This window comes from Pteropus vampyrus, unplaced genomic scaffold (genome assembly GCF_000151845.1).
Source record: "Pteropus vampyrus isolate Shadow unplaced genomic scaffold, Pvam_2.0 Scaffold226, whole genome shotgun sequence".
Taxonomy (NCBI): Eukaryota; Metazoa; Chordata; class Mammalia; order Chiroptera; family Pteropodidae; genus Pteropus; species Pteropus vampyrus.
In genome coordinates, this window is record NW_011889007.1 from 1,339,234 (window position 1) to 1,358,536 (window position 19,303).

The 19,303-nt window shown below is 52.1% G+C and overlaps 1 protein-coding gene across 1 annotated transcript in view; it reads right to left on the reverse strand.

Moving 5' to 3' along the window:
• The window catches only part of C3 (complement C3), a 29,424-nt gene extending 11,660 nt beyond the window's left edge, over positions 1-17,764 (reverse strand). The window contains exons 1-24 of the mRNA XM_023538603.1: positions 17,599-17,764; positions 16,630-16,822; positions 15,977-16,139; positions 15,802-15,872; positions 14,271-14,365; positions 14,099-14,181; positions 13,924-14,014; positions 13,574-13,676; positions 13,330-13,456; positions 12,983-13,098; positions 12,750-12,899; positions 12,124-12,333; positions 11,782-11,988; positions 11,273-11,431; positions 10,807-10,936; positions 10,492-10,563; positions 10,136-10,336; positions 8,088-8,196; positions 7,774-7,859; positions 3,813-3,955; positions 3,512-3,724; positions 1,308-1,374; positions 1,123-1,209; positions 245-474 (exon numbers count right to left, since the gene is read on the reverse strand). Coding sequence (XP_023394371.1) covers positions 245-474; positions 1,123-1,209; positions 1,308-1,374; positions 3,512-3,724; positions 3,813-3,955; positions 7,774-7,859; positions 8,088-8,196; positions 10,136-10,336; positions 10,492-10,563; positions 10,807-10,936; positions 11,273-11,431; positions 11,782-11,988; positions 12,124-12,333; positions 12,750-12,899; positions 12,983-13,098; positions 13,330-13,456; positions 13,574-13,676; positions 13,924-14,014; positions 14,099-14,181; positions 14,271-14,365; positions 15,802-15,872; positions 15,977-16,139; positions 16,630-16,822; positions 17,599-17,672 — 3,180 coding nt within the window. The 5' untranslated portion in view covers positions 17,673-17,764. The remainder of the gene's footprint in view (positions 1-244; positions 475-1,122; positions 1,210-1,307; positions 1,375-3,511; positions 3,725-3,812; positions 3,956-7,773; positions 7,860-8,087; positions 8,197-10,135; positions 10,337-10,491; positions 10,564-10,806; positions 10,937-11,272; positions 11,432-11,781; positions 11,989-12,123; positions 12,334-12,749; positions 12,900-12,982; positions 13,099-13,329; positions 13,457-13,573; positions 13,677-13,923; positions 14,015-14,098; positions 14,182-14,270; positions 14,366-15,801; positions 15,873-15,976; positions 16,140-16,629; positions 16,823-17,598) is intronic.
• Positions 17,765-19,303: the final 1,539 nt, after the last annotated feature.

Genomic DNA, 19,303 nt, shown 5'->3' on the forward strand with positions numbered 1-19,303 from the left:
GGGGGGGACCAGAGGAGAGGTAAGGACTTCTCAGAGGAGAGGGGGTTCAGAGAGGCGAGGGTTCTCAAGTGGGTTCAGGGGCAAGGGGGACTTGGCGAGCGAGGGAGCCTAGAGAGGGGATCCAAGGGGTGAGGGGCCAAGGTCTCAAAGAGGGGAGAGCAGGAGGCCCGAGAGGAGGGGTAGGACCTTGAGAGGGGGTGCGGTCTCAGGGGAGGAGAGAGCTCAGAGAGGGGCTCAGAGGGGCTTTTCCGGAAGGGGCGGGGGACGCACCCTTCTCGATGAGCTGCAGGGCCTCCTGCCGCTTCCCGAGGCCGAACTTGCCCCACTGCTCCGTCTGGTCCAGATAGTGCACCGCGATGACCGTGGGGGTCATGCCGATCATGTTCTGCTCCCCGCAGCCCGAGGGCGTCACAATGAGGTGCTTCAGCCGCTCGCCATCGATGGCGTCCTCTGTCATCTGGGCCACTGGGGTCCCTGCAGCCAAGGGAAAGGACGGTGCTCAAGCAAGGAGACCCGCCACGGGGTGAGGAGGGTCGGAGCTGCCCACAGTGTTCCCAGGCTCTCACCAGCCAGGGCCAAAGAGTCAGGGACAGCTGGGCCCTCTTGTTTTACCAGTGGTAAAATAATTCCAGGAACAATGTCATGAATACTTATATAATGCTTGAAGCTATCTGCCAAGCTCTGTTCCGAGAGAACACTGTATGGCACCTCATCTGATCCTCCCAACAGTCTTTAGATACAGATCCCACGGATTCACCTTCGTCACAGATGAGGAAACCAAGTGTCTCCCCCAAACCTTACAGCTCACAGGTGAAAGGCGCCTTTCCAGCTCCTTCCTGCCCTGTCTACCCCAGCCCTCCGTCCTGGGCAATTAGTTCCAGAATTTCTGCTCTTGAACTCTATTGCTTCTCATTTAAGTTTCCTTATCAGTAAAGCTATTTGCTGAACTGAATACTACCTGGAGCCGTGTACCAACAGATCAAGGAGAGACTATTCTAGCTGAAGCGAAGGAGAGAGGCACCATGGTTAAGTATTCCCAGAATTAGATGGAACTGGCCTCCTTCTTGGGGGGTCTCCTGACACCTTCCCAGGCCCCGTGGGGCTGGCCCAAGGGCATCTCACCCTGAATGAGGATCTTGGTCTCCGACTCCGTGTCTGGGACTTGGTCGCTGAGGTCTGCAGCATGGACCTCCTCTCGCTGCACGCCATCTGTCGGTCGAATGGGAGACACCCATGGCACCGGCCCCCTCCTGCCACCCCCTCCCCCATCGCCACCCGGCCTCGCGCCTCTCCTGCGGCTGACTCACTCTGGCCCAGGTTTTGTGGGTCCAGTGTGTGAACGGCCACAGTTTTGTTGATTCTGATTCCTTCTGGCTGGACGGCGTTGAGAAAAGAAGAAGATGAGTGAATAAAAGGACAGACGGACAGACAGCTGGTCAGCAGGGCACTGCTCTGGGGATTACTGTAGTGTAGACCTGATGGCATCTGCCCAGTCTTAGCTGTGTGACTGGGAGCCAGGTACTTAACCTCTCTGTGCCTCAGCTTCCTTCCTTATAAGGAGGCAATACAAACATCTACCGCATATCACTGTGCAAATCAATGACAAAATTATAGATTAATAATAATGAAGTAACGAAGCCTTTAGAAATCTTCTCATGTCCCTAGAAGTTTTCTTTACTCAGGTTAACTCATTTAATACTCACAACAACCCAGCGAGGTAGGTATCACTATTATCGCTCTCATTTTCAGGTTGAGGAAACTGGAGAACAGAGAGGGAAAGTAACTTGCCCAGAGTCACACAGCCAGTAGTACAGAACTGGGCTTTGAACCTGGTAGTCTGGGTCCAGAGTCTGTTTTCAATTCTGTGCCTCTCAGTAGGTTAAACAGAATAAAATGAAATAGATTTTAGAAAATTAAATTATAAAGTAAAATTTAAAAATAGAAATAACAAATGAAGTAAAATAACAAAATAAATAGGAAAGAAAAAGAAAATACGTAAAAAAATGAAATTACATTTTAAAAGTCGATTTTTAAAATAAATGATTAAAATAATAAATCCACAAAGTAAAATAATAAAAAAGTAAATGATAGAGTAAAATAAAACATTGTGCACGAGTACTTGGCACAGTGTCCAGCACACAGTAAGTGCTCCATTAAATCAGGAGCTATCGTAATACCAAAGGCCCAACTCCAGCTCTCCCATGTCTTCAGGTAAATCTTTCTCGTGGACAGGGGCTGTTTTTGCCTTCCCAGAATCCACTCTCCTTTCACCTGGTAACAATGCCCAGATTTTCCTTTGCAGACTGGGTTTCCTCCCATGGTGTGCTCGTAAATATCTAGCATCCAGCTCCCCAGGGAAGAAAACAACCCTGACTTAGAGCGCTGCCAATTTCCTCGACGTAAATGTCCTCACCTTGACGGGTTTCAGGCTGCCGGTGTCAGTAAGTGCGGGATTGGGAAGACACGGGCGCAGCTGGCCACGAAGGCTCTGGCACCCCACTGCATTTTCTTCCCACCCGAGGTGAAAGAAAATATGTGTGCCCTATATCGATATTTCAATTTATTTTTCATGGCGATGTTATTCTCGAACATTAAGTAGTTGAAAAAAATATGGGTGTGTTTTCATTAAAGCCAGGAGTGAAACTTTTTAATAAATTCTGGTGTGGGTATAAATGAAACATTTCAACATAAAACCACACTGGCAGTTTTAACACATTTCCTTATAGTGTTTCAAGATTTTTTTCAACCGCTTTATCAATTTGGAGGGAAATTAACCATAAAAAATACAGAGGCAGGTCTGCGGGGCACTCATTTTTCCTTTTGTTTCAGGCTCCAATATTGCCTGGCTGGACACTCTTAGATCCCATCTCTATTTAAAATTTTGATGTCTTGTTCATCGCAGATTTTTTTAAGCATTAATTTTGATTTCTTAAACTATTACATTCAAATATTAGTGGTCTTGTTTATGATTTCGCATTTTGCTTTAAAATACTAATAAAAGATAATAAAAGCCTTTTTATTGATGATTCTATTATATTTGAAAGTTCTCCACACTGTGAGAAAGAGTAGAAATATCACTGTTAACATATATTTTAAGGGTAAAAATAGAACTTTTCCATGTTCTCACATCATATGTTATTACTTTATAAAATCTGGTCTTTGAAACTTGTTTTCCCAAGATTTTTAAAGTCAAAAGAAAACTCCTATACTGAAATATCTTACAAAATATTATATTTGATGTTAAAATATATTTAAATAAATATATATTATTGACTTTTATTCCCGAGGTCTGGGGCACCCCCTTAAAATTTCATGCCCAAGGAGAATGTCTCACTTGACTCACACTAACTGTGGCCCTGCTTTTGAACTTTGAGGGCCCTTAAGCTGCCTGAGCTGGACATTGGACATTCCTAGTGTCTCAGAGCCTGGGTCGTCAAGCCGGGAAGACAGCATGAGGGGAAGAGCAGTCTTTCCTGAAGGACGACAGGAAGCAGGTACCCTAAAGACTCACCACGACCCTCAGAGTCTTCTTGACACCATCGGTGAGGAGGAAGTCAAAGACGGTGGCCTTGACCTCCACCTCCTGCAGGCCGATCTTCAGGGGCACGAGGACGAAAGGCACGGCCAAGGAGGATGTGGGATTGATGGTCAAAACCTGCTGGTGACGCTTCTTGGCAGTGGCCAGGCTGCAGAAGGCTGGGTTGTAGAGGAGTTCCACCCTCACCTGATGGGGAGAGAGTCTCAGGTCAGGGCAGGTGCCATGGCGCCCCCTCCAAGCCCCTCTCCACGTCTGTGCTGCCCCCAGGACCCACCCTGAGCTTTTTCGTCTCATGGTAGTTGTAGAGGACAGCTCGGATCTCCACCTGCTCGTTGCGCACGACAGAGTAGGGCAGTCGCAGGTCGATGAAGAAATCTTGTACCACTGTGACTTCATAGGGGTCGGCCACACAGATCCCTGCCCGGTGGGGGGGAAACAACGGGAGTGTTGAGGGTAGGGGGTGGGCAGGTTGGATAGGGTCCAAGTTCGGCTCCAAGTTCCTGCCCCTTCCAGGGTCTCAGGGCTTAACCCTGACCACGGGAGCTGTCCAGACCTCAGCCTGTCTTTGCAGAAGCCCGTAGATTAAGCCATGTTACTGGTGGTAAATTACAGGTGGTGGTTGCCACGGTTCGGTGGTTTCCATTTTCTTTGTAATTTTACTCATAGATGGACGTGAAGGAGGAAAGCAGGCCAGCTGCTGACTGAAAGGTTCATATCTGCACTCCCTAAAATGGTAGCCCCAAGCCCCATGTGGGCTTGGGCACTTGAAATGTGGCTAGCTGGAGTGGGAACTGGATTTTGACTTTTATTTCATTTTAGTTAACTCGGATTTAAACTTCAAAACTGACGCCTGTGAATATACTTAAAAAAAAAAAACCCACTGAAATCGTACTTATACAGGATGTAAATTATATCTCGATTTTAAAAACAATGCTTAATTCGGTAATTGGAAAACTTTTTAAAGTATGCTTGGAATAATGTGAGTGTGCCAATCGACTTTTTTCAGCTGTAAATTCAATGAATCCTGAAATCTAGATCGATGTATTTCTAACGAAAAGCTCACATCTTAATCAAGATACCCTATAAGCATAAAATACATGCTAGATTTCGAAGGCTTAGCACATATAGAAGTAAAAGAAATCATTACAAATGTTGAGACCCTAATAGATTATTCTTAAATGTTAACGGATTCATTACTATTGGTGTGATAGTGGTCTTGCAGATTTTTACAAAATGTGAAAACAATACTATTTTGAATAAATTTGGGTGAAATAAAATATGTTCTCGAAATCAATTTCACCCACTCCTCTTTCGTGAGGCTACCAGGAAATTTGAAATGACGCGTATGGCTCACACTCTATTTCTGCTGGACAGCCTTGACCCACGCTGAGTGAAAATGATGTCAAACGCAGTAGTTACCACGATACAACAGCTACAGCTATCAGATCAAATTTTAGCAAAGTGCTCATGCAAGCGAAATTTGTAAAACACTATCATATTAAAAATAATCTTACACTAATAAATCCACTAAGAATTTTTTTTTTTTGCTCAATCTTCAATGGCAAAAGAAAAATTATATTCAGAAGCTTGAACGAAATCCTTATTTTCCAACCTACATTTACTCGTTGCTCTCGGGGTGTCTGCTATAGTCACTGGAACTATTTCTTACCTATTATTTGTTTTCACTTTTTTTTTTTTAAACTCAGAATTAATTTGATATCGCTGCTGTACGTGAGAAAGCAGCTTCTTGAGACATAAGTAGGAGTTGACCTCGAGGACAGCAAAACGGGTTTGTTAAACCACCAGCTCGTCCGCATCGCCTGCAGGAAGCTAGAGCATTTGCTCTCTATTGGTTAAAACAAAAACGAAACAAAACAAAAAAAAAGGCGAAACAAGAATTGGAGAGGAGGTAAAGGCGTCCTTGCACTGGACTTAGCTTTCTCTTTGAATGAGATGGGAAAAGAACGGAAAAAGGAATGACTTTCAACTCTGATACCGGCTCAGACTCAATGAGCATTTGTAACGTGCCAGGCACTATTATAAGGGCTTTACGCATATAAACTCATAACAACCCTGCCAACGCTTTGAGTAGGTACTATATCTATCACGCCCGATTTATGGACAAGCACAGAGAGGTTGAGTGACTTGCTTAAGGTCACACAGTTGCCCAGGGAGGACCTGGGAGAAGCCAGGCACTTAGAATCAGGAAGCTCCCTGCTTTTAACTGACTCTTCAGTTCCTATAGCTCAGGAGTCTAAGATTTCCAAGTTCCTCTGGTTACGACACTGAATATTTATTCTACGACACTGAATATTTATTCTGAAGCTCTGCGATGGGATTTCTGAAAGGGTGACTGGGGGCAAGTCACCTCCCTTCTCCGGCTTCAGTGTCCTCATTTGTAGGAGGAAACAGTAGCAGCCTCATAAGGTTGTCGTAAGCATTAAACGTGATAATATGCAGAGAGCTGAAACAGTGCCTGGCAAGACAGTGACGGTGGGAACATGTTAGAAAGACACAGAGAGCAGAATCTAAAGCCAAAGGCTGCTTGGGATTCTGTCCTCCAGGGGATGTTTGGCAAGGTCTGGGGACATTTTTGGACGTCGCAACTGGGGACGGCAGGTGCTCCTGGCATCTAGCGGGTAGAGGCCATGAGGGCTGCTCAGTACCCTGCACTGCACGGGGAAGCGCCCTACCGCCGAGGCCGGAGACGCTGGTGCGGGACAGACGCCCGCAAATTACATGGTCCCTCGGGGAACGTGGAAACCTTCTGGGGGTCGCGTTAAAGGGCAGGCTGTGATTCAGTGGGTCAGGAGGGGGTGTCCTCGGTTCTGAATTTCTAACGAACTCGCAGGTAAAGCTACTTTAACAGACTGCTACTGGTCAAGGGAACAGGCTTTGAGAGGCAAGATCTAACCAGAGGCTTTCAACTCTTTTTCTCCAAGCTGCAAGAATTTTTTTGCTAATGAAAATTTACAACAGGTAAATAGGAAGAGGCTCTGCCTTGGAATGGGGATAAGGGCCACCCACTAAAACCGTGCCGAGCTGTGCTGCGTCTCAGACCAAAGGAAAACTATGTGCCCCTGTGTATGTGACGTCACTCGAGATCATCCCTTGCTCAATGAAACTGCCAATTTCGATTCCTTCCACTAAAAACAAGATAAGCAAATCTTGGAAATCTCAAAGCCGGGAAAGTAAAATGATAATAAAATATAATTTATCATAAATAATAATAAAACAAAATGTTGATAGAGTATAATACATTCTGGCTTGGGTATGAATAAATTATTTACACTTAAAGTTGTGAGTTTTGATACACCAGCTCTTTGACAAATGTAATGCTCTGGGACAAAATTAACCTTTAAAATGTATATAAAACCTGCGTATGGGGCACACAGCTTTCCTCTTGCCTCGAATTCCAGTATGGGTCGGCATGGCTCTGGTCTCTATTTAAAATTTGGATATTTTTTTTTTTTTGCATTCGCTTTGATTTTTTAAAAACTATTGCCCTAAAATATTATTTACCTTGATGACTGACATTTTCGGCACCCACTTCAATGTGCACTCCAAGTCAGTGCCTCCCCTTCCTCATCCAACTCCCAGCCCTCCCTAAAAGCCACCCACATTTAGCTTGTCCTCCTCGGGTCTGGTCGGAGGCGAGGGGACACATACACCTTCTTGCCACGTTTCACAATCTGACCACCCGTGTTTCAATCCCCCGTTTCATCTTGCTTCCTCTTTTATCTTTTCTTAATTGCTTTACTCACTATTGTGTCGACATCAGCTCTTTAAAGGTTTTATACGGTTGCAAATTATTCTGTATGATACTACAATGGTGAACATGTCATGGTGCGTTTGTCCGAATCCACAGAATGTACAACATCGAGAGTGAGTCCTGATGTCAGCTATGAACTTGGGGCGATGGTGATGTGTCGGTGTAAGTTCACTGACTGTAACAAATGCACACTCTTGTGGGGGATGTTGACAGTGGGGGAGGCTGTGTGCGGGGAGGCAGGGGGTACACAGGAAACCTCTGTATTTTCTGCTCGATTTTTCTGTGAAACTAAAACTACTCTAAAAATAAAATCAATTTAAAGAGTAAAAAGCACTGACTATATCACCCAGTAACCAGGGGACAGAATGTCAGTCACCAGAGAAACAGAGGGTCTGTTTGGGCAGGGAAAATGCCCAGGGGCTCTGGGATCCTGCCTCCTGTGGGCGGGGCCACCACGTCTCACCTTTCTTGTTGGACAAGCTCACCGCCAGAATCTCCCAGGTGGTGATGGAGTCCTTCAAAAACACGTTCATGGTCTTCGAGGAGATTCTGGATGGAGTAGACGTGGGGGTGCGGGACAACAGGTTTGAGGGGGCCCAAGAGACAGACTTGGGGGGAGAAGGGTGGGCACGTGGAGGAGCCCAACTCTGGGTTATGGGGTTCCACGGTATTCCGAAAAGAGGGATGGGTGCATGCAAATTACATGGTCTTGTCTGGGTGTCAGTAGGAACTGGCTCGGGGGTGGCTTGAATGGGGGGGGTGTCATCCCAGCCTCACCCATTTTTCTCTGGGTCTTTTAACTCCTCAATGGTCCACAGCCAGCTCTCAGGGAACTGGCTTCGGGAAATGATGTCTTCTTCTGGAATGACGTCCTCATCCAGGTCACCTGGGAAGGTGGGAAGCGATCTGGGTCTAGAACAGACCTTCTTCCCCTGCAGTTCCCTTAGACACTCACCTCGACAGACCTGGAGGGGCTCCTAGCAGTTAAACATGCCCATGACCATGTGATGACTTTTGGGGGGCCCAGGCATGTTTGTCTTTCAGGGCTCTTGCCTCCACAAAAACATTCAAAGCCCTATTTTACAACTGTGCCGGTATAAAGGAAAAAATAATCCAGGCTGGGTAACATCCATTTCCCCCGCTCTGGTTTTCAAAGAAATGAAAGCATTTTGTGAGCCTGTAAAGGCATCTCGGCCTCGTGGCCCTGTGCCTGCTGTGTCTGAGGTTACGGGGGTCCTAAGAGCAGCCGGGTAAGCAGAGAGGTTCCCAACTCGTTAGAGACCCTGAGGAGGTGGTGGCCTTGACGGCCAGCTAGACACCATCAGCAGCTGAACAAGCCTGGGCTTGAAGAGGGTTCAGCCGGGCTGTGCTCTCCACACAAACGATGGCAGATTCTAACCTGGCTTTGGGTCTGACATCTAAGTGGGTGGGATGCCCGAACCTACTCGTGCTCCGGAGTAACCCATCAAAGCACCTTCGGGGTGCCGACGTCACGGCAACCCTCTGTCTCACCGCCAACTGGTGGGACAAAATACACAGTACTGAAAACCGTGTCCCAGCAGCCCACTGTCTTGTCTGACTTCCTCAGTAGCCCTGTCTCCTCTTTGTAATGGTCTCTATGTCACTGGAGTAGAAAGCAACATGCCTAGTCATTATCATTTGCAAAGCGATTAAAGTCCTTTGCTCAGGTGTGTTGGGAATCTTTGCATCTTTTGAGGCTGGGTGGGGGTGAAGGGGATGCTGCTAGCTTTCCAGCTGGAAGGACCGAGAAATATTTGTCCACTTTGGCAACAGCTATCCTTGAGAGGTGGCTACTTATTTCTAAGTCTGCCTCCGCTCCTCCAAAAAGCACACTTGTGTGTTACCATATAAGGCGTCCATCCATAACTTATGTTACAGGCTAAGTGAAAATTGATCTTTGGGGAAATCATCTTGACTTAAATTTTAAAAGAAGTTTAAAAAAGGAACTCTACAATGGGTGGCAGACACCAGCTTAATCAAGGGACCAAGCCTCCCATCCCTGATAATGGGACAAAACAGTGTCACGTGCCTCCTGATGTGAAGCACCAAGGAGGACACAACCTGTCTACTGCGACAATCCTGCCAAAACGCAAAACCTAAATGCGATCATGAAGAACCGTCAGACCCGAGTTGCCAGACAACCCTCAAAACGCCCGGCCTGTATGTTCTTATATGTCAAGAACGCGAAAGTCATAGGAAGACTGAGGAGCTACCAGGGGTCGGACAGATGCAGGGAGGACACAGGACACACAAATGCCATGTGTGATTCTGAGCTGGATCCTTTTCCTATCAAGTACTAAAACCTGAAACAAACGAACAAAAAACCAAAGAAACAACAACAACAAAAAAAGTGGGAAAACTTGAGCGAGGGCTGTGGATTAGACAGCGAGAATGACTCAACGCTGACATCCTAATTCCGATGACTGCACTGTGGTTTTTAGGAGAATATCTCTGTTTCCAGAAAATCCACACTAAGCTGTTTAGGAGTCAGGGCACCAAACAGTTCAAGGGGAAAACGGTTCTCAATCTGCACGACAGTTTTTCTGTAAGTGGAGAATGTTTAAAGAGAAATAAAGATGATTTGTGTGTGTGTGTGTGTGTGTGTGTATGTGTGTGTGTGTGTTGTTTTGCCACTGTGAAAGTTTCCTTAGTTTTTAAGCAAAAGCATTCTTTTCTGTGACTTTTCATCCTGCGACTGATGACATAGTTTCTCTCAATTTCCAGTCCCCAATGACAGGGAGCCCCGCCCCCACCCCGCCACACACAGACTCGGGGGTCCCGCGCCCCCGCCGCCGGGGACTTACTCCTGGCCAGATCCAGGGTGTCGTCGCGGCTGAGCTGGAGCCGCAGGCGGGTGATGTGCTCGCAGCAGTCGAGGAAGGCGGCCACGCAGGCCTGGCCTTGCAGGATGAACTGCGCCCGGCGCTGGCACGGGAACTTCATGGGGTTGTCCCGCATGCCGTCCTCACAGCACCTGCGCAGCTCCTTGTCCTTGTACTCGCCCGCTGTGGGGGCGCAGAGCCGGTCACGCCCTCGGCGGGGCGCGGGGGGCCGAAGCAGCACACATCCGCAGGGAGAGCCCCCCCAAACCCAGCCCTTCCCCTCCCGCTGCTTTGGCTGGGGTCCGGGACGGACGAGGTTCGAGGGCGGGGGCGCCCACCTTTGTCCTTCCGCTTCTCCATGAGCTGCACCGAGCGGCGTCGCCGGACGGCGGGCTTCGGGCACTCGGCATCTGAGGGGCAGGTGGACCGGGAATGAGACGGATTAAGCACCTACTGCATGCCCTTCGTTCACTGCCCGCAGCGGCCGCTGGGCCGGTGTTAGCCCTCCGATTTAACAGGGGAAACTGAGGCTCGGAGAGGAGAGTGATTTGCTCGATAGTGGTGGGGGCAGGACTTGAACCCAGGGCGCCCTGATGCCATCTGGGAGGTGGAAGCGCAGCCCCACCCCGGACGTCTGCTGGCCCCCTCCTCACCTGCCCTCGGGTCAGTCTTCAGGCCTTTGTTCGTCTGGAAGTCCAGCCCCGCGTCCTTGAAGACACCCGCATAGTCCTTCCCGCTGCCTGGCGTGCAGCCTATGTCCGCCTTCTCCACCATGTCCCAGATCTGCAGGGCGCGGGGTGGTCAAGGCCGGCTGACGCCAGTCCCGCGGCGCCTGCGGCAACTCGCCAGCGCACCCCAGGCTGTCCACGGTGGGCCATCCGGAGTGCACAGTTGCTGGACCCAAGCCCGTGCCCATTGCCACGACCACCTCCAGCCTGGACCCTGTCCGTCCACGTTTCCATCTGTAGCCTGAACTTCAACCCATGCCCACGCCTGTGTCCTCTGCGCTCCACTCCCACCCGACCCCACGTGGTCGATGCTCCCCAGTGCCATCCCTGCACCCGCCGCCACCCCGTTGCCTCCGCCACTTCTCACCACCTCAGCGACATGGGGGCGCACCTTACTCTGAGTCAACTTGTTCTTCTTATTCAGCACGAACACGCCTTTGTCCACGGCCACCAGCCCCACCCGGGCCCCCTGGTTGCCCTCGATCCTGAGGGCCATCTGCTGTCCAGGTACATGGGGCTTTCCTTCCTTCCTGCCACTTTTTACCACCAACTGTGGGGAGGGGGGAGGGGGGAGAGGGAGAAGTCAGCCCCGGGAGACCCCAGCCTTGGTCAGCCAAGGACAGAGGGCGTCCTGGGCTGGTCTGGAAGGAGAGAAAGGCGGCGGCAGGGAGGGAAGAAGGGAGAAGCGTGGAAACAGCATCGAGCAGAAAGTCAAGGGCGGGGAGAGGCCTGGGAGCGAGGGAGGTACTGAGACCAAAACGGAGAGAGAAGACGGGAAGGAGAAGGGGAAGACACAGGAGCTCTGCGAGCGACGGAGAGAAACGGCTTCGAAAGCTTGGAGAGAGGCGGAGACAGAGAAAGAGTCCCGAGATGGACACAGCGAGACCCAGGGACGCTCACCGTGCCCACACACATGTCCTTGACGTCCACCCACACGGAATCGGCCACCACCTCCCTCTGGCCGTTGGTGCCCATCATTGTGTAATAGGCCACCAGGCGGAAGGAAGGAATGAAGTCCGTGGTGATGGTCAGAGGCAGCACCACCAGGGTCTGGCCAGCATCTCGCTTCTGGCGTCCCACCTTCAACACCTTCCCCTTGTTCATGATCTGGGGGGGGGGGCAGGCTGGCATCAGGATCGGGGGGGCAGGAGGGAGGGGTGGGGGATGCAGGATGGGGGAGGGCTCTGGGGGTGCTGGGGAAGCGAGGAGGGGGGGGCCTGGGGGTTCCAGGAAGCCACAGACCAGGTAGGTGTAGTAGCCAATCTTGGCATCCAGGCCGGGGTCCGTTCGCAGGTGGAAGTTGACATTGAGCGTGTCCCCTGGCTTCAGCTCCACGCGGGGCACGGACAGATGCAGGAAGTTGTTGGAGTTGCCCATGGTGCCGTAGGGCAGGGCCTGCATGGTGTTGGTGGCCTGTCGTGCCTCCGGAATGCCCTCCTTCATGGTGCGTACCTGGGCGGGGAGAGAGGGATGCATGTTGCCCGCCACGGCCCCCCCCCCACAAGATGTCCCCATCCTAATCCCTGGGACCTGGGAATATGGGACCTTACGTGACAAGAGGGACTTTGCAGATGGGATTGAGTTAAGGATCTGGAGACGGGGAGACTATTTTGGATTATTCAGGTGGGTCCAATGTCATCACAGGATCCTTATAAGACATATATGCAGATGGCAGTACCCCCTCGTGTGGACAAGAACCCCTCTATGCAAATGAAACACCTCTATGTGAATGGCGAGGCCCCTGTATGAGAATGAAGGACCCCACTATGCACAGGACAGGATCCCTTTGTAGAAAGGTCAGGACCTCACCGTACAAATAAAGTCCCCCGGTTCCCCGGTGTGAGGTCCCATGGCAGGTGCAGACTCACGGTGATGTCCAGCGGCTTCCGGTCTTTGTGTGTGTTGATGATTAACTTGGCCACACCGTCATCCTGGGTCAGGGACTGCACGTCCAGGGAGTCCTGAGTTGCCACGGGGACGCGGCTGGCCGGGGAGCCGTCCGGGTTCGTGACGAACACCTGTGGGTGCAGGGGCAGGTGAAGGGGGTTCAGTAGACCCAGAGGGTGGCCAGAGCTCAGGAGCAGAGTAAGGGGTGTCTCACCATGAGGTCGAAGGGCATGGCAGGCTTGAAGAACCTGGAGGTCTTGGTGAAGTGGATCTGGTAGGGGGAAGTCACGATGGGGATCCCAGAGCGTTCCGCCTCCACCATGTCGCTGCCTTCGGGGGGCAGGGGGCAGCCGTGAGGGCAGGCTCTAGGGCCGCCCCTCAGGCTGGACCCTGCCTTCATGCTGGGCCTCCCTCCTCAGACTGGGTCTCCCCCTTCGTCTGGGCCTTTCCCGTCAGACCGAACCCCACCTTCATTCTGGGCCCCCTCCTTTAGACTGGTTGTTCCCCCACAGACTGGACCATGTGGTGGCACTGGGCCTCTGCCCTCAGGGCAGGCCTCACCTGAGTGTAGGATGACGGTGACGGACACGTACAAGGACTTGCCCACCAGGTCATTGTCTCTGGAGAGCTGCACCCCGTCCAGAAGCACCTCTCGGCTCAGCGTGGCCTCCCCCGTGCCATCCTCTAACTGGGGGAGGAAACGAGAGTCTCAGCCAGGGGGAGGGGTTCCGGTGGGGAGGGGACTCAGAGAGGGAGAAGGAGGCCTTCAGAGTGGAGGAGGCTCAGGGAGGCCTCTGGCAAGTACCACAACGCGGGTGAGGGACTGGGGCAGCGAAATCCTCTGGTCACCGTCCTGGATCCCAAAGATGACAAAGGCCGTTCCATCCACATTCTTCCCATACAAGAACCTGTGCGGTGAGGAGAGGCTCAGATTCTCCCCCGTGGAAAATCTGAGTGTATCCCCAAACTTCCACTGGCCATGTGAGGACCCGGAGCCCCCGGCCCCTCGTCTCACCCTGACCTAGTGCTCACCTGGTCCTTCACCTGGCCTAGCCCCTCACCTGGTCCCCATCTGACCCCTCCCTTGGTCCCTCGCCTAGCCCCTCACCTGGCCCTCAACTGACCTCTCATCTCGCCCCACCCTTCTCCCCTCACCTGGCCGTGATGGTGACCTCCAGGCCCTTTGGGTCATCGATGTAGTAGAATTTCTCTTCAGGCTCCACTTGGACCTCAAAACTGGGCAGCACTGAAGGAGAGATGGCGCTGGTTGGGGGCCGGCGTGGGGTCCAGTGTGGGGGGCCCCCCCGCCCTGGCTCCCCACTCCTCTTACCATACTCCTTCACCTCAAACTCCGCGGAGAAGACCTGCTGTGGCGAATCTTCATAGTAGGCTCGGATCTTCCACTGCCCCATGCTGTGGGGAATGCAGGTGGGTGAGCAGGCTAGCCGGGCAGCGCCCCTGTCCTCCCGGAATAGGGGAGCCCTGCACCCCTCCTGACATACTTGACCAGCTCCGGAATATTCCAAGACAAGGGCAAGATGCCAATCTGGTTTTGAGAAGACAGGGGTTCCCGCTTGATGGGAACGCCTTCGGGCGTCTGTGGGGAGACAGGGAGAGGTGTGGCTCTTCAGAGACCAGGCCGCTAAATTTCTCTCTGCGTCTGGACACTCTTTGCGTCATCTTGACAGAGGCAGTGGTTAAAAACATGGACCCGAATCAGTCAGCCTCGGTTCAAATCTCAACTTTGCTACCTATAAGCTGTGTGACCTTGGGCAAGTTACTTAACCTCTCTGTGCTCAACGTGCACCTCTAAAAACAGGAGAAAAACATAGCCCCTACTTTACTGGCTTGAGACATGGTTCCTATAGGCAGGCGCTCATTGGTATTGGTGCCCCCCGAATATTAATAATAACTAGTACTCACTACCTACTTTTGCACCGCACCCCGAGCGAGCATTTGATTTGTGCTAAGCCACACGTAAGTGCCTGCATTTGACATTTTGACTTACACAAATAGCAATTTCATGTACCCATATTATTGCCAGTGTTGCCAACGGACATCAGGAGACATCTCATGCAAATATGGGTTTCCGGCTTCTCCTGGAAATCGGGGTAACTGGATACTGCTCTCCTGGTGACATTCCACTCCCTTCCTTCCTTTCTCCCTCCCCCCATCCCTTCTTCCAGTAAGTTTTTGTTAAGCCCTACTATATGCCAAGCACTTTGTTGGGTTCAGGAGATAAGGTCCCTGAACAAAAACATAAAACCCTTCCCGTAGGGAATTTAGGTCCCGTGGAGGTTGGCGCAGAGGGCGATTAACAAACAAATTAATCCAATTTACAGGATGGCAAAAGAAGATGGTAGAAGGCGAGGGGGGGTGTGCTCTGGGAGGCCTCGCTGTAAAATTGGGGCATTAACAACATTTGAGCAAAGCCTTGAAGATGGGAACGGGGCAAGCGGGGAGGATATTTGGAGGAGGAGGGTTTTCTGGGCAGAGGGAGCAGCCACTGCGAAGGCCCCCGTGCCTGGCCTGGTGGAGGAATAGCCAAGAGACCCCTGTGGCGGGAGCAGAGTGAGTGAGGGGGAGGGGGCGGAGGGAACGGGGCAGGTCGTGCAGGGCCTTGTGGGCAGCGGAGAGGATGTGGGCTTTCACCTCGGGCAGGTGGGAGCCTTGAGTCAGGTGCTCACAGGCGCCCCTTGGCTGCAGCAGGCGGAACACACTACTACGTGGAATTACGTCATTATCCCAGGCTTCAGATGAGAAAACTGAGGCTCTGGAAGATGAGAGACCTGTCCAGAGTCACAGTAGCCAGGGGTTTATCTGGAGCGGGAATGAATCCCTGGGCGCAAGCATCCCTCCACGCTGTCTCCCTGGGTCCTCCCGCATCTCCAGAACTCTCTGTGCCTCTATGTATTTCTTTGCTTTTGGGTCTCTGCCGCTTTGCCTTTCTGGTGTCTCTTTCCCTGTCTCTCTATCTTTGTCTCTTCCCAAGTCTCTGACCCGGGCATGTCTGGGCCCCCGCCTGGCTGGTACCTCAATGCTGACGATAACGGTCCGGCCCACGGGCAGCAGCTTGTGGTCAACAGTGAAGATACGGTAGAGGACTGGACGTGGCGGGAGAGAAAGGGACAGCTCAGTGAGGCCCTGTCCCTCCCGGTGTCCCCTGCCCTTGCCCTTGTCCTCTCCAGCCACTCCCCAGCCCCCTTACCTGTGGAGCCCGGGGTATAGATGGTCTTGTCCGTCTGGATGAAGAGGTAACCGCTTTGAAGGCTGACCAGCACCAATTTCTCCACCGGGGTGTTCCCGAAGGTTGCCAGGACAGTCACGAGCTTGTTCCCCTTCTCTGATCTTAATTCCTTGCTGGCCGGGATCTAGGCATGGACCAGGACATAAGTAGGGGTCTGCTCCAGGGCCCCTTGCCCGCGGCCCAACCTCTCGGCCTTCACCTGGGCCCACACCTGCCCATCACTCCTGGGCTACCCAGTTTGCTCGAGGTTGGGGAGAGGGGAGTACTCGGAGAGGGGGCAAAGGCAAGAGAGAGGGTAGTGGTCAGAGAGGGCAAGGGAAGGCGGAATTAGAGAGGGGTCTCAGAGGACGGGATGGGGGGCTCGGGAAAGAGCAGAGACTCAGAGAAGGGAGGGACTCTGAAGGAAGAAAGGGCTTAGAGGGGAAGGGGCTCAGAAGGGGGAGGAGCTTGGGGTCAGAAGGCGTGGCTCTTCACGAGGGGAGGGGCCTCGAAAGGGGAGGGGCTTAGAGACGCCGGGACTGGAAGGGGAGGGGCTCGAGGGGGAGAAGCTCAGAGAGGAGAGGCTCTCAGAAGGGGCGGGGTGCCCGCAGGGCCCGGCTCCAGAATGCGCCCACCTTGACGGTGACCGTATCCATGAAGCCGTTGGCTTTGGTCAGCAACGTGTTCTCGCTGGACAGCACTTGCTTTTTGGCCGGGAAGTCTTGGATGGTGACCGTGACGGGGACGTTCTCTTGCACGTCGTGGGCCTCCAACAGCACGGTCTCGTCATTCTCCAGCCGCAGGACGTTGGGCATGATCATCGAGAACCTGCGGGAGAGGGGCCCGGGGTCGTCCCGGGGGACCCCACATTCCAGCCCTCGCCGGGGTCAGCGCTCTGCCCCAGCCCTTGGTCCCGGAGGAGATCCAGTGACCGGCCGACGGCTCAGGAGCTGAGTCCCATCAACCTCTGAACCTCAAAACCAGAACCGTCAGCTCTCCCAAGTCTCTAGACTTCCAAACCCACAATCGGAGAACCCACATATGTACTCCTGAAGCCCTCTTAATCTCTAAAGTTTTAGACACCCCAAGCTCAGACTCCCAAACTATACGCCCCCAAACGCATGCCCCAAACCTTTAAACCCCAAATCCTTGAATACCCCAAGCCTCTACCTAAACCTCTAGCGCCCCAGGCCTATAAATATAACCAAATCCACCCCCCGCAAGCCGACGTAAACCCACACCACATCTCCACAAATGCTGAAACCATGTCTTCAAACCGCAAACTCCTCCCAAATCTTGTAAAGTCCAAACCCACCCCCCTACAGAACCACTGAGTGCCACTCACACCCTGAGCTGACAGACTCCCAGCTTCACAAACAGCCAGCCCCCCATCACACAGTGCCTGAGTCTCCCCCTCGCACGATGCCTGAGGAGTCCCTCATACACCCAGCCTGCAAACTCCCAGAGTCACAGGCAGCCCAAACTGCTAACCCCTCCCTCACAGACACCCAAACGCACCCTGAATTCCACAGGGACCTGAACCCACAAATGCCCACTTCCACCTCAGAAGTCACCTTGTATGGGGTGGAGTCGTGACTACTCACATGGGATCCCCCAGGGCCAGGGGGAGGCTGGTCAGCAGCAGCAGCAGCAGGCTGGGACCTAAGGCAGGCCCCATGGTGCAGGGACAGGGGACAGAGGGACGGAGGGACGGAGGGAGAGGACAGGGAGGAGTGAGCAGAGCCCGCTAGAGGCTGCCTTTTATCTGGCTGCTGGTTCTCCTCCTCAGCCCAGCCCTCGGCTCCCCGCGGCTGCTCCCCACCCTGGGGCTGCCCCAGATTTCACAATAGTACGTTTTTTTCCCAATCCCTGGGGCCAGCACGTCCTGGGGTAAGTAACCTGAGGACATGCCCTCCTCCCACATGAGCATAATTGCCCCCAGCCCTGGCCTCCCTCAGGGTCAGGGCCCGCTGATAAACACGGACCTTTCCTCCTTACACTCACTTTGTAGTGGAGGGACACTGAGGGCCAGGAAGCCCCCCACCCCAGATATCTGGGCCTGGCCCCCAGTCCAGCTTTGTTCATGAATCCCACTTCTAGAATCTTTCATGCTGGGGTAGGAAACGGGGACAGTGTCCAGCAAAGACACCCCTAGCCCTGTGGAGTGTCTTCCCCAGTGGAGAAAAAGCACTCTGCTTCTCGTAGAGTCACGGAAGCCTTTTGGAGGAGGAGACATTTGGCTGGGCTTTCAAGTATGAGTAGGAGTTCACTCCAGGTGAACATGTTTTCTCCAAGGGAGGCTTCGGCTCCCTTAAGGATGCCTGAATGATTATAATGGTGAAAAAATGTCATCACTAAGGAAAGTCCCCAACGCTAGCTTTTCTGTCTTATATAAACATTCTCTTAGGATATTATTATTACTATTAAAATTATAGCACATTCATATGGTTTAACACCTAAAAAGTACAAGTAACATACAGAGAAGAAGTGATTTTCCTCCTGTGGCTGTTGCCACCCATTCAGGTCCCAGACGTGACCGTGCAAACAAATCTCGTGTTTTTTCCCAAAGAAATCTTATGCATTTACAAATTTTCGAAAGCTATTAAAACAAATATTAGTGTGCTCCACATGATATTCTTCCTGGTCTCCCTAAGTTACACCTTGCTTTTTCATAAATAATGTGCCTTAGAGATCGTGGGTTATCAGTGCACAAAGAACTTCTTTGTGCTTAAAAGGAACTGCCTCCTATTACACTGAGTGAAAGTCACCCCCCTCCAACCTGGGGAACAGACTGCCGCGGTTGCAAACCGTCCTCTCGCCAGCCAGGTGTCCTGAGCCTGTGTCACTGTCCAGATCTGACACGTATTAGTGGTATCAAGCTCCTGGGAACCACTCTGAGCCTCAGTTCACCCATTAAAATGGGGTCATCACAGCATCGGCTTCATAGGGTTGTTATTCTAAGGAAAGGCGATAACCCAGATCAAAGTCTGTGTGCATTACTAATCTCACTAGATAGCGCCGAATTCCCCTCCTAATTGCACTAATTTACATACAGCCGGCCCTGCAGGAAACTGTCCATTTCTCCCCCACCTCCCCGCACCCCGCCATGAGGGAGTGCTGGCGAAGCTTTGAATTTTGCCTCAGAGTCATTTTAACTTGCATCTCTCTGACTCGAGCACGGTTGACCATGTAGGGTGAGGCACAGGGGGTGGGGATCCTGATTCCTGGAGGGCTGGCTGAAGGGGTTAATGGGGTATGGGCTCGGAGTTCCCGTAAACCACGCTCTGTTCCAGGCCCTGCCCATGCCCG